Below are 15,487 nucleotides of genomic sequence, written 5' to 3' on the forward strand. Positions count from 1 at the left end.
TAAGCTGGACCAGGGAGGCAAGGCTGTTCTGATACTGCTCGAACTGTCAGCGGCCTTCGATACGGTCCCACAAGACAGGGTCCTGGAGAGACTTGCTAACATCGGCCTGGGGGGGGGAACGCCTTAACGTGGATGTCATCCTTCTTGGCAAATGGATCTCAGGGCATCTGGCTCTCTCTTTTCTCATTCCCGTTTCCAGCCATGAATGTAGGTGTCCCTCAGGGCTCCATTCTCAGTCCTACCCTTTTTAATAGATATCTATCCCCCCTTGCATTTCTGGTAGAGGAAGAGGGCTCCAAAATTGTTTCCTATGCTGATGACACTCAGCTGATTTTTACATGTGAAAAAGGAACCAACTTTGACGGGGCAATGATTAGGTCTTGCTTCACAAATGTTTTTAAATGGCTTTAGATAAATCAGCTGAAGTGTAATCCTAACAAAACTGAAGTTGTTTTCTTTGGTAATCCAGAAACACCTGACTGGAGCTCTTGGTGGTAAAAAGATCTGCCGCCCGCAGAAAAGGAGAAAGTCAAAAACTTAGGAATTGTCATAGACAAGACACTCTCCATGCACTTTCAAAAACAAAATCTAACTGGCGCTTGCTGTGGCATGCAAAAACAATTCCCGCCACTGTTACCGCTTGAGAGCAGAAAGATCGCGGTGCATGCTCTGATGACATCAAAGCTTGAGTATGTGAACAGCTTGTACCTCGGTCTTCCCAAATCCCTTATCCAGAGCCTACAAGTGGTATAAAAATCAGCGGCCAGAGCCATCCTGAGACCTAAACCCAGATCTAGTATGACCCCTATTCTTAATTCTCTACATTGGCCCAGCATAAAAGAACGGATTAACTTCAAAGCGATGACCATCTTCTTTAAAGCTTTCCACGGCTTAGGAGCCGGCTACATAAATAAGCACGTTAATCACTGCACAACATCTAGACCCCTAAGATCCTCCAATGCCAACCTGGCCATCGTGCCTAAAATATGCTGTGGCCGCACTGGAGGCAGATCCCTCGGCTTTCTAGTTCCAAAATTATGGAATAGACTCCCTGAGTCTCTGAACCTAACCACAGGCCTATTCTCTTTCAGGTAGAACTTAAAAAACCTAGCTTTTTAATAACTGATTGGTCTTTTACGCATGTTTTCCTCCCGCTGTCACGTGCCGGACACTCTAGTCTGAGTAGCTGCGCGCTTTATTAAATACACTATTTCATTTCATTTCATTAGGTCCCTGACAGTGCAAAGGAACACGCGTCCAAATTCTAAGTTCCTTGTTTATGAGGACTTGCTTCACTTTTATGCCGCCGGTGCATCACTTTTTGTGAAGCACCAGCAGTGTAAAAATGTTGCCATGTTGCGCCCCATTTACAAAGTGATGCATCTAGGCAGATGCGTTACTTTGTAAACCCTTGCACCACATTATACCTGCACCAGGTATAATGTATGCAGGGTGGGTGTTCCCTCCCAAAAAGTGGGTGTTCCATCCAAAAAAGCCTCGTAGAAGTGGTGCATTGAAATCTATGAGAACTCAGTGCGCCACTTCTAGGATGCCATTGCGTCAATATCTTACACCTGGCACACAGCAGGCGTAAGACTTATGCAGGCCCTTTCACATTGGGCTTGCCCCATGTGAAAGGACACATTGCTGGAGTTGCGTCTATTTTCAGTCACACCCCAGCAATGCATCACTTTTGCGCCTACTGATACTTCAGAAATACTGACGTATCTGTAACTCCTTGCGACATGATGCGTCATGTTGCAAGGAGAGCGCACTAAGAAGTGACACATCCCTGTTTTCACACAGCGATGCATCACTTCTCATAAATAAGGCCCTAAACTTGTTTACATCTAATATTCAGGGATAGTTATGTGTGTTTTCAATATTGTCACACAGCAGCAGCTCACCAATATTACTGCAAATAATCTCTGTGACATCCTCCCATTTTTAATATGTTAGGCCTTGCTTTGATCTAAAAGAAACTTTTTTTATGTATATTGCATGAAACATAAACGCAACATTTCTCTGCAAAACGGCTGTACTAGACTCTCATACATCAGGTAGATAAAAAATAAATTAAAGGAAGACAGTATTTAAAACAATCTGTTAAAGAAATATTCAAGGTCATTAGGGCAAAACTCTGGAGAACGAGGCTGACTCTTGTCAGGGGGGCCCCTGTAAGGCTGGGAACCTGGGCCAGAGTCCACTTTGCCCATGCATTAAAACGTCTCTGTTTAGATTGAACAATGTAATGTATTGTTTTCCTTGTCGGTCACTGCCAGGGTGACAGGGAAAAAATATTGAAACACCCTAGGAAGTATCTCCCTTACTGCGTGTCATTAGTTTTTGGTTTTTCTGAAGTAATTGTTTCTGAAAAACAATAAAATTTAAAACGTTTGGTGAACAGCCATCAAAACTGAAGGCAGAATGGCATTGCTGGTGTTTATTTTCACAGTACAGAGATAATTGCTGGGTCGGTGGGCATCTTTAAATGTGATGGATGGTTGTCTGTCAGAATGGCGGTATAATATCATCTGCCACCATGAGGAACGGAGTTCCATCCAAGAAACCCATAATCAGGCCCTCTGCTATAGTGTGGTGTATCTCGTTGCCCAATGTATTGCATACTAGTTTAGTAAGCTATGAAACACAGGCACCAACTTTTTTATAGGTAGAAACAGTATACTTGCATGCAAGCTAGTCATTGTGAATTTCATGAAATGGTGTAAGTTGCTATATGCCTTTGAGAAGTGTTTACGATTACCTCCCCTCTGTCCAAACATGACAATGTCATCTTTGCACCATACATTACTGTTATGTAGCGTTTTTAGAAAAGGAGGCTTGCTAACTGCAGTCACGTGTTCAATATCATAGGAGAGGGAACTCTTGTATCTGCACTTTTGTAGTACCTTCTTTCAGGACCAACTTGGGGTGAAAAAAGAACTAAGAAACCTACTCAGTTGTATAAAAGGACCCTTACCGACTAGCACCACCAGTGGCATGCTTCATCCTCAGGTCCTCACCCAATACATCAAGGGGCATGTTTATTAACCCCTTCACTGCGGCGGCTATTCCGCCGCAGTGCTAAGGGGGCGGGGCGGGGCGGAAGAGCGGCGGGCGCATGCTGGTGACGGAACCGCTCCGTCACCAGCATCGGTTGCGCTGTGCTCATGACGGAGCGGTTCCGTCATGGCCCGCCCCGCTCAATAGAACGCTCAGCGCAGGCGTGGAATCCGCGCCGCGCAGGCGTGCCGAGCGGGCCATGACGGAACCGCTCCGTCATGAGCACAGCGCGACCGCGGCTGATGACGGAGCGGTTCCGTCATCAGCAGGGAAGGGGTTAAAAAGTCACCAATCACAGTAAGCCACCGTGCAGCACTGTGCTGCATGACAGAGAAAGGGCAGGAATGCAGGAATGTCTTTAACATTATACTGTGCATTCCTGTCTTTTCCCAGCGCTGGCACACAATACGCTACCTAGTGCCAACGCAGGCACCCTTGCACCATGGTGCAAGGTTGCCTGTTTTTTAAGCAGGATTGTTTTTTTGCAGGAAGGGGTGTCTTCCTGCACAAAACAAATCCCCGACTCATGTTCCTCTTTCTATGAGTAAAACATTAGGAGAAATATCTTTATTTCTCCTAATTGTTTCCTCTTTCTATGTTATGCCACACCTGGGGAGGCATAGCAGTTTGGCACATTCCCATGTCTACCAGTGATTGTAATTTGGGAATGTGCCGAAATCCATGGATGTTGCGTGTGAACACCCACCACCACCTATGGAACACCTTCTGGGGGCAGAAAAATGCAACACAGTGATTTGCACTCCAGATTTATTAAGCCACTCAGGGCCATGCAAGGTGGCCTGTGCGGCTTGATAAATTCCACTTAGTAGTTAGGTTGTACATGCACCCCCGTTGAGTGGTACAAGTGCTATCCAACTACTTGATAAATATAGCCTGTAATGCGAATCGGTGGGCTCAACTCTGTTGGTTAGCAGAGCTCTTAGGCTAACATGGATTTTGGGGTACATCAGACACCTGTTGGACATCTTACAATGTTTTAAAACCTTCCCAAAGGTATCCTGAATAAAATTATTAGGAAAACCTGCAGGCAATTTTAACCTCAGGTCCTTTAGAAAAAGAGCTTCGCTAACCAACAGCATTGATCCCACCCATATGCATTAGGTATATTGGGTGAGGACCCAAAGATAAAGCCCTTTCCCACCCCTTGTTGGTTTGTAAATGAGGTACTAGATTATATTAGATACAAGAGCTCTATCCTATGGTATTGGTCATGTGACACTGGACGCTTAGGGCACTTTTGATTGTGGGTTCTGGCTCTCTCCTCTTATTTTTGGAATGTCTGCAGTAACAGTCACATGCACATAAATGTGCCTTATATTTAGAAGCGTCTTCTGATGAACCATATTTTGTGTAAGTATGAATCACATGATGTCTGTGACTACGTAGACTGGAATGTGAATCATGTTGTTTTCTCTTTCTATGAATATCTGTCCAGTATCAACCCTATTATCATGTGGAATGCTCTAATGTATAGAAATCGTAGCTAAGGTGACCCAGAGGGTGTTGGTGTGGCACACTTTATCTCACTCATGCTAAACTCATCTAAGAACAAAATTATTTACTGAGCAGCAATGTTTGCCACTTTAATTCTCACAACCTATTTCTCCATATATCTTGACACCCTCACACCCTCTCCTTTTGTTGGACATGAGGGGAGCAATGCGACTTCATCATGAATTTGGAGTTCTTTATTACCTCCACCCATACTGATTCTAAATTCTAACTTTTCAATAACCCAAATATTCATGTTCTATTCCAATTGCCTACTGCTGAGTTGAATCCCTGACAAACTCTCTGCTCATATCTTGGTTATCAGTGGGAGAAACCACCAAAGTGCCATCTGAACATTATTGTATCTCCACAAACTCTGACACATTACCCTTAATTCTCACCAAGCAGGGTCAGTGTCAGCCAATCAAAGGGTTCTATTTAAATATGATTCCTTGATCTTCAAGATGATGTAAGTCACTTCTCTTCACCGTGTCCATCTTGATAACACATTAGCATTGCTATTCACTAGCCTTAATCACATATCAGGCTGAAGCCCACACAGAGCCTCATCCATGTTCTCATCCTTTGTACCTATCCCACCATTGAACATCCTTCCAGCATGTCATCTTCAGCAACAACATGGAGTCCCTTGGGGCTCTAGTCCCTGTTAACAACATCAAAATTAACTAATATGCCAAAAATGCCTGCACCTAATCCAGACCTGGATACCTAGCACCTACCTGAAGTCCAACTTGACCAAGACATAATTTATAATATTTGGCATGAAACACAAGCAAAAAGTAGTACAAACCTGGTTCAATTTCATCAATGCTGATGGCCATGTGCCCTGTATTTCACCCAATAAGAAGTCACTTGGCTATAATCACTTGGAAATAAAGAAATGTAAAAAATTAAAAACAAGGCAACATGCCTTTTCATCTTCTCACCCAGGATCTGAAACAACATTCATGCATCCATCGGGACTACACCAACCCTGTTCGAATTCAGGAAGTATTTGAGAATTATCCTATTTAGAGAACACTGCATGATGTTGCAGTAAAAGTCCAGAAAGTATCTACTGCTCAAATCACCTGTGGACTGTATACTTCACTATAACCTTCTTCTGTACTCCACTGCCTTTGGCTAAGTTTGCGCTGTACAACTATCACATACATAGATGCATTTATACAAATAGGTCTCCCTCTCCATAATCAAGTGTGTCCTTCTATCCCATTTGTGTTGAAAGATTCCATTCCAAATAAATACAAACAAAAAAGAGCCCTGTATATTAAAATTCCAAAACATGCACCCAGATCCTGGTAAGTACTGTATTAGACTCTCACATTCAAGACATAAACCTTTTCTTATTACTTTCCTCACCACACATTGTTCATCCATGTCAATCAATAGATCTTTATTTGGTAAATAAAATCACCATAAAAGAATCACAGTCAAACATCAAAAATATCAATTTCATACATAATAAAAACAGACAATGAGATTACTCCTAAAAACAAAAGCATCCATGTACCTTTCTACACTTCTCAAACTCCTATTCTGCTTCGGCCTAAAATCGCCTAGAACACATCAAAGCAGAAATCTGCCCCTTACACCGGCATGAAGCAGTGGTAAGTGATCCACTGCTGTCAACCTGCATGCATTAATTGGGGGGGGGGGGGATCTCGATGAATAGATGCGTGAGTGTGACCACATTCATACCATTTAAATGGGATCTAGAGAACCATCAATCTGAAACCCCTATATCTGATTCATAAATGATGGTTCTCCTTGCATCCATCAGTCTGCAATCGGTCAAATTATTTATAAACAATGTTGTCATCACGGAAAAAAGAATTACAAGATAAACTCATCTTTATATATTTTTTTTATTATAGAAAAGGAGCACTTTTGACAAACAATTCCATAGCATTGCTTGCTATGGTTTTCATGGGAATAGCATATCCTTCTGGATGGTTTGAATTTCTGATCATTGGCAGATTCCTTATTGGCATAAACGCAGGTATGTGGTTTCTTAAAATGAAGTTTGTAGAAGAGCAGCTAAAGGCGCACAAGTTGTTTGTATTCATCCAATGCTTTCTGATAGATGCACCTATCCTTAGAAAAATGTTTATTTAGCTTTTTGACTAAAATGAAATTCTCCAAAACGCCCTCCCTAATCTATATCTCATAACATATACCTGATCAGTATATTTCAAATATATTTTTTTAATTGAGTTATTGATCCTTCAGAGTTTCATTGGTGCAATAAAGTTATAATGATAGTCGTCAAAGCTCCCACATCTTCTAATGCAGGACACGGTCCTTACAATCCAAAACATTGGTCTGGGTATACATCATACTAACATTCATGGCAAAGTAGAACACTCATAGGAATTATGATAAGGCAGGCTAGAGCGGTCAACCTCGAATTTGGGGAACCGGGTTTGAGTCTCAGCAGGGACGCTCAACATCCTTGCTCAACATCCTGTAATTCTGGGCAAATCACTTAATCTCCCCATGCCTAAAATAATGAATGTGTATGTCTGTAACACAACTGGTGCTCGTATAATGCAGTACACACAGAAAAAAGGGGGAGAAGGATTCATCCCTATTTCATCCTCCTCAAACATGATATATATACACAAAAGGAGATAAGGCGAATATCAGTCGCAATTGTGTTTTACGAGTATAATATGTGTCTGCAAAGGGAGCACAAACATTCTATAAAAAACTGCTCTCACCCACAACAAGTTGTGGCATGCTTCATCATAGGGCTTCTACTGAATGCCTCTGCGTAAACTAACACTATATGCGGAGCAATAGGAAGGGGTTGACAATACAAACAATTGAAAGAACGAAAAGAAAAGGATCCTACAAAGGTGCAAACAGATAGTGATTTTAAAACTGGCTATGAGATATCGTCATAATAGTTTTATTCCTAGATTCCCTAGTCAGATATAAAAAAGGATAATGAAATACCCTCGGATGGGGCTGGTGTGAGTAAATTATGTACTCACCACCCCTCAGTTATACATAGAGGTCTACATGTTTCTGCCGGGTTCCTTAACCGGCATTAGTCAGAATAAACAGGATCCCTATGCTACTTTCTCAAATTAAAAAATCCCCTATAGTAGACCCACTGCACAAGGTATTACTCCACCTGTAAGTCTGGAGCATTTGGATACATTACTCATCAGATGGTAAATGTATATGGAAAGAATAAAAAAAATAGTGAAAGCAATCTGTACAGTAATGAATCAATATATACATCAGATAAAGTGAAAAATGTGTGCTCACAGTGCTAGACCACATAAAAACGACCCATAAGGGGGGGGGGCAACTAGGGTGTTTTAAAATCCACAAGTAACACACCCTAAACAATGGGCAAACAGTGGCCCTCTCTACCGTATATATCATGATCACAAACTGTTAGTGACATACGTTCATAAAATACCATGCTTCAAATATTCATGCTGATAAGGAACACATCCATAAAAAACTAAATGCGAAGGCACGATGCCTCACATCGTAGTCGTAGTTTTAGGCATATCATTACGTGTGGTCTCCCTGGGTCATATATGTCCTTTCACTCAGAACACCTTACCGAGTTCATTATGATGAGTGCTAGAAATGGCACTGGAGTAAAGGGCGACCCCCTGTAGTCACACTCTGTGAGGAAAAATTGTTGTCAAGTAAGTATTCATCCCTCTAGGATACACGTAGTCCTTCTACACTATTACCCGGATTGATGTCGGTAAACAAAAGTGGCAAGGCTGAGCAATACAAAGTGAATGCCACCAAGTAAGCGGAAAATAGATTGACTACTTGTGTATACGAGCGTGTAGCAAATCCACCCAAATCCCAGGATATATGCAGTCCTGTGGCAATACTGTCCGGATTGATGTCAGTAATCGATTGAGCCATAGCTCAGCACTCCAACGTAAATGCCACCAAGTAAGCGGAGTACAAGAACAAGGGGAACCCTACTCACTAGGAACCAGGGTATGTCATATGTAACAGAAACAATGGTTCCAGCGGAAATTTAGGCTAGTCTAGAATAATAATATAATGAACAATCGCAATCACCAAACGGGTTAAGGTGATGTCAGAAAGAAAGAAGGTCTTGCAGACTTTGTAGTCACATTGATTTTTTTTATCAGAATTGTAAAATTCAAACTGATATATACACAAATCAAGAAAATCAATGGTGCTTTTTTGTCCCCAAGTGAAATGGAACCATAAAACAAACAGTGAAAAACATGTAAAGTATACAAATTGGTTTCCACAATTATTAAAGATGACTAAAGAGTGACTTGGTAATGATTCCAGCTGCTGTGTACAATAGTCAGAGCTGTTCAACTTGTTTGCTATAAAATACAGTCGACAACGTTTCAACCCTTTTACAGTACAGGGTCTCTTCAGGACCAAGGGATATGGGGACAATCTAATGATCAGAAAAAGAAAAGAAGACATACGCTTAGAATGCTATATGTCAGCTAAGATCCTTAGAAAAGGACTATGATGGAATGGAGAGTACCTGATGGAGATTGTTCAGCCTCGTGAGACAGTGAAATAAGTGAGACTCCGGTAAAGTGAGAAAGGATAAAGGGGATACTCACATGGGGACCCAGTTGGGTGCTGCACAAGTGATAATACAAAAGCGGTATTGGTTAGTGAGCTGAAGAATGATATTTGAGGTAATAATGAACTGTTGATTGCGATTGTGCATATTATAGACAAGCCTAAATGTCCGCTGACACCAAGTTAGCGGAGACAGGAATTACTGCTCGAGAGAGTGAAGCAAATGCCCCCAAATCCGACTCTCTCAAAGGATTGTAACACCCCAATGCTCCTTACTTTATCAAGGGTAGTTCACCGCCACTTTCTCGGTCTCTCTGGGTGCCATGAAGATACACAGGCTGGGGGTAACCAGCGTCTATAGATAGGCATTCACTTCCCGTCTCGTGGGCGCTGTGTAAGATGTGATGCGCCCCATGACGAGAGAGACTGCTAGAACACTAACCTATACATCCATCGATGCGTGATAGGGACGTCGTTGACCTAGCCACCGTAAAAGTAAAAACCTACAATGCAGGGTGAGGTTAAAGGGACAAAACAGGCAAGGGAATTGAAATAATTCCATTATTATGGCAAAATGGGCTAAAGAATACATGGTATTCCATTAATATTTTTCCAAGTAAATAACTACAGAAAGGTGGACCTATCCGTATCAGTGTGACATTGCAAGATTGTAGGGGGCCCCAATGTGAGTATCGGTTGTGATAAAGTTACGCTGTGATGTTAGAAATTCAAGTCAAGCGTTAATACAGAAACATTAGACTGCTAAGTAACACATATAGGGAGCCTTACACTAGTTTGTGGAGGGTGAGGCCCTGAGTCCTCCAGTAATGTTAGAGGCAGAGCACTAGTAAGGAAAAAGATGTACTATAATGATATATAATCTATTGTATCCCCATGGATGTCCATGGGATATCATCATTGAGCCCTGCCTCATGACTGCGAATCCTGTAGACCCACTTTTGTTCACGTATGAATAGAGCATGTGAGGGGTCCCACGTGTTGGGTGAAATGAAAGGTTTATCCAACACGGTTCAATAGATGTTCTCCACAGTGTGGCCCTTCTCGGCATAGTGCAATGTGAGGCACGTGGTTGTCCTGGCACATCAAATGTTGCTCCTGTGCTCCATTATTCTCACTGTGACCTTTTTACATGGCATACCAACATAAATCAGGCCACAAGGACACTTGATTACGTTGATGACATTAGAGGAGTTACAATTAGTGTGCACTCTCTGTTCCCATGGATGATTTAGGCCCACATCAATGCTCTTGCTGGTCAATCTACACACGTCACATGAGCCACACCTCGTGTGGCTGTGACAGGCGGAAGGTCTCAGGTCCCCCGAGGGTCCCCCCAGGGATTGTTTTGCATTCTAAAATGAACCAAGTGGTCCCTGATGTTTGACCTTCTTCTGAAAGAGAACGATGGTCTCTCAAGACGGAGGCCACTGGAATTCAGTATCTGCCATTGTTTTAAGATGATACGTTTTATTGCATCAGAGGAAGTGTTAAATGTTGTAGCATAGATGGTGTTCTTCTTCCCAGGCCTCTCAACTTTTTCCAACAGGGTATCCCTCTGGCAGTTTCATGCCCTCTTCTGCCCTATGAACCACTTGCCTAGGGTAAACTCTGTTGTTCAGTTTTTCAGAGAGAAGGGCCGCTTCTTCCCTGAAGTTCTCTGGTTCAAAGATGTTTCTGCGAAGTCACAGGAACTGAGTGGTACAAAAGGGGGTGGTCGCAGGAACTGCCCCACCAGGAGATTTTCCCTCAGGGATTTGGGGTGAAAGCTCCCAAACTGAAGCAGACCATTTTTGTCTGTGGGTTTGTGGTGGACTCTTGCGTACAGTTTCCCTTCATCACTAAGTCCAGAAAAGGGAGGCCCCCTTGTTAATAGTGCTGGTGAAATGCAGGAAAGGGTTCTGACTATTAAGCCATTGCATAAACTCTGTTATAGGCTCCTCATTGCCTTTAAATATGAGGAGGACATCATCTATAAAACGTTTCCAGACACGGATGTTGTGTGTCCATGGGTTACCTTCATCAAAGATATTTTTCTATTTGAAGATAGCTACATACAGCCCCACCAGGTTTGGCGCGAACGTACTCCCCATTGAAGTCCCATTTGTTTGTAAGTAGTGGGTCCCCATGTACTCACAGAAGTTTCTTGTGATGCTAACTCTGCCAGATGTAAAATCAATGGCCTGTGGGTCTCGTATTACCAGTCCTGTTCAAAGAGTAGCTCTTCCACCACCTGTAAGGTCTCTAGTTGAGGAATATTGGTGAAGAAGGATTCTATGTCTAATCCCACCAAATAATCCTCACCAGGGTTGAAGTCCATATCACTGAGAAGGTTGAGAACCTCAGTGGTGTCTTTGAGGTAAGCCATTATACTTTGGACCAATGGTTTAAAAAAGAAGTCACACAAAATTTCCCGGCCGTCAAAGAAAACCTTCAGTCTCACAGACCTAAAGAAGTCAGAGAGCTCCTGATGCAGTCTGAAGTTGTAACCAAGCGCTATACAAAATTCCCTTATTATTATTATTATTATTGAGCAATGTCTCTTGGGGAGTTGTCAATTGGCTATCCGTGAGGTTAATCACTAGATTCCTTCCGGGCTGGTGCCCGGTGAGGTGTCCCGTGCCATGACCCTGGTCACCCTCTGAGTGAGATCCTCCCACTAGACCCCCAGTGTTCCTCTTTGCTTTCCCCTGCCTTTGCATAAAAAAGGGAGACCTGGTGTCTGCGGAAAGTGTTGGTTATTGTTAGGACCCTGCATCGGTGGGTATGGTTGGTACATCTGCGGCCACCCAAACCCTTGTCCTGGGTAATTCTGGTACATTGGGTTATAGTTAAATCCAGTGCCTTGATACTGTCCTCTGCCTCTACTTCTTTCCCTTCTCCTTGGTCTATTATCAAACTCACTAACCATCACTGTTTGAGCTCATAGAGTCAGAACGTCAACGTCCTCCCTGTTGCCCTTTCTTTGCCTCTTTTATCTTTTTTCTACATACTCATTTGTAGTATATGGATAGATCTTGTCTTTTGAGAACTTCTTCAAGGCATTCTGTAACTTAGAGATCTTGGATTGCATAAGATAATCCTTATGCTCTCTGGTCTCTTTGTTAGTCTCCTCAAGTTTCTTTTTGTCTGTGGTCAAGGCTGCACTTGCCTTCAACCCCTGCTCACTACTCTGTATCTGTATAAGCTGTGTATCTGCAATCTTCTGTGCTGTGGTTATACTTTAAACTAACCAATCTCTGGTGCACTTCCATGCAATTACTGCCCAATCATTCCTAAAAGAAGGGTCTTCCAAAAAGATAAGGGGTTTATTATTACTAATAATCCCCTTGGCGCAGCATTTGCCCTCAAATATTCCGTGAGGATAGCACAATGTAAGATGGCCTTGACATGTGTTTTTCTAAGTTCAATTAGAGTGTCCCACCCTTCCCCTTGGGTGAGAACTTAGTTATTAGTTGTCTCTCCTAATGATGATGGTCCTGCCAAGATCTCCAAAACTGCCTCCTTATAAAAAGCAAGGCCTTGGTCTAGTGCCATGATATGCTCCGGAAGTGTTCAAAAACAGCACACACTATGGGGCCGATTAGGATGGAGGATTTTCCGCCTCCTCCGGGCCGGCGGAAGCCACCTCCGGCCCGGAGGAGGCGGAAAATCCTCTGCGGAGTCACCAAAGACCCACCGCCGCATTACGATGGCTGGTGGGTCTTGGTTTCTGTCCGCTGCTTTTCCGCCGCGGTCGGATTACAACCGCGGCGGAAAGCTCTCATTTGGCTGGCAGTGTCTATCAGACACCGCCAGCCAAATTAGGAAACATTTGTAAACATGCTTTTCCGCGGCGGTTTTTCCGCCGTGGAAAAGCATGTGTACTTTTGATTTTGGGGGCCCGTTGCGGGCCCCCAGGGTGTAGGCGGGTGGGGGGTGCACATGGGGGGTACCTAAGGGACCCCCCAGCATTTACATGCACAAAGCGGCAGGCACCGCGCGGTGCCTGCGCTTTGTGCATGTAAATGTTAAACATGCACTTTTAACATTGCGGCGGGTGCTGCTTGAAGCAGCACCCGCCGCAATGTTAAATATCCAGGATGTGACCGCCAGGGTGGCGGTCACATCCTAATTTGCACGGAGGGACCGCCGCAGCCCATGCGGACGGTCCCTCCACCTCTGGGATGGCGGACGGACGCAAGTCCGTCCACCATCCTAATCGGCCCCAATATGTTTAGCCACTACTACATAAGTTGCCCACCAGGACACCAGAGGACACTGAAGCCCCTATGGCTCAGCAGCTGTGCTAAGTACATTACACACAGAAAAACGGGGGAGAAGAATTCAGCCCTATCTCATCCTCCTCCAGTATAATATGTGGTTGCAAAGGAAGCACAAACACATTATTAAATACTGCTCTCACCCACAACAAGTTGTGGCATGCTTCATCATAGGGCTGCTACTGAACGCCAATGTGGGAACAGAGAGTGCACACTAATTGTAAGTCCTCTAATGTCATCTACATAATTAAGTGTCCTTGTGGCCTGATTTATGTTGATATGACATGTAGAAAGGTCAAAGTGAGAATAATGGAGCACAGAAGCAACATTCGCTGTGCTGGGACAACCACGCGCCTCACATCACACTATGCGGAAAAGGGCCAAACTGTGGAGGACATCAATTGAACTGTGTTGGACAAACCTTTCATTTCACCCAACACGCGGGACCTCTCACATGCTTTATTCATATGTTAACAAAAGTGGGTCTACAGGATTCACACTCTTGAGACAGGGCTCAATGATGATATCCCATGGACATCCCTGGGAAGACAATAGATTACATATCATTAAAGTAGATCTTTTTCCTTACTAGTGCTCTGCCTCTAACATTCCTGGAGGATTCAGATACCCACCCGCCACAATCTAGTGTAAGGCTCCCTATATGTGCTAATTAATAGTCCAATGTTTCTGTATTAACGCTTGACTTGGATTTCTATCATCACAGCATAACTTTATCACAACACATACTTACATCGGGCCCCCTATAGTGCCATTTCTAGCACTCATCATAATGAACTTGGTAAGGTGCACCGATTGAAAGGACACAAAGTATGACCCAGGGAGACCACACTTAAGATATGCCTAAAACTACGAGTATGATGTGGGGCATGGTGCCTTCACATTTTGTTTTTTACGGATGTGTTTCTTATCAGCATGAATATTTGAAGCACGTTATTTTATAAACGTATGTCACTCACAGTTTGTGATCATGATATATACGGTAGAGAGGGCCACTGTGTGCCCATTGTTTAGGGTGTGGTATTTGAGAACTTTGAAATACCCTATTCACACGTAATGGGTCGTTTTTATGTGGTCTAGCACTGTGAGATCAAATTTTTTCACTTTATCTTATGAATATATTGATCCATCACTGTACAGATTGCTTTCACTGTTTTTTTATTCTTTCCATATACAGTTACCATCTGATGTATCCAAATGCTCCAGACTTACAGGTGGGGTGATACCTTGTACAGTGGGTCTACTAGATGGGATTTTTAATTTGAAGAAGTAGCATAGGGATCCTGTTTGTCCTGATGAATGCCGGTTAAGGAAGCAGGCAGAAACATGTTGACATCTATGCAGAATGGAGGGGTGGTGAGTACATACTTTACTTGCACCACCACCATCCGAGGGTAATTTAGTACCCTTTTTTATATCTGACTAGGGAATCTAGGACTACAACTATAATGACGATATATCATAGTCAGGTTTAAAATCACTATCTGTCTGCACCTTTGTAGGATCCTTTTCTCTTACTTCTTCTAATTGTTTGTATTGTCTATCCCACCCTAGTGCTCCGCCTCTAGTGTTTGCACAACGGCGTTCAGTAGGAGCCCTATGATGAAGCATGCCACAACTTGTTGAGGGTTTGGGCTGGCTGTTTTTAATAAAGTTTTTGTGCTTCCTTTGCAACCACATAGTGTACTTGAAAAAAAAAGTGTGACTGATCTCCTTTTGTGTATATTGCTCGTATAACGCACTCTGATACCCTCTGGTCAAATTCGCACTATATAAAACTTCCCCCACCCTAAAAAAATGGTAAGCAGAAGTTTAATATTTCTATAGCATTAAATAAGACTGTACTTTTTCCAAGGGATGATTTACTTGTGGCTTCTCCACATTGCCCTCCTCTTACTGAGCTAATAAACTTTGCTCATGCACTCTTACAACTCCAGGAAAGAGATGTACACAGGAGTGTGAGTTAAAACTGTGCATAGGTATGTCTTTCACCCAAGGCATTGATTTCAGAAAAGTAGTTCATTCCCTTATGT

At 43.0% G+C, this 15,487-nt stretch overlaps 1 protein-coding gene across 1 annotated transcript in view; it reads left to right on the forward strand.

The window, feature by feature from the left end:
- The window catches only part of LOC144792329 (solute carrier family 2, facilitated glucose transporter member 11-like), a 594,529-nt gene that overhangs the window by 166,875 nt on the left and 412,167 nt on the right, over positions 1-15,487 (forward strand). The window contains exon 5 of the mRNA XM_078667287.1: positions 6,471-6,595. Within this exon, the coding sequence (XP_078523413.1) occupies positions 6,471-6,595 (125 nt within the window). The remainder of the gene's footprint in view (positions 1-6,470; positions 6,596-15,487) is intronic.

This window comes from Lissotriton helveticus, chromosome 11, assembly GCF_964261635.1.
Source record: "Lissotriton helveticus chromosome 11, aLisHel1.1, whole genome shotgun sequence".
NCBI lineage: Eukaryota > Metazoa > Chordata > Amphibia > Caudata > Salamandridae > Lissotriton > Lissotriton helveticus.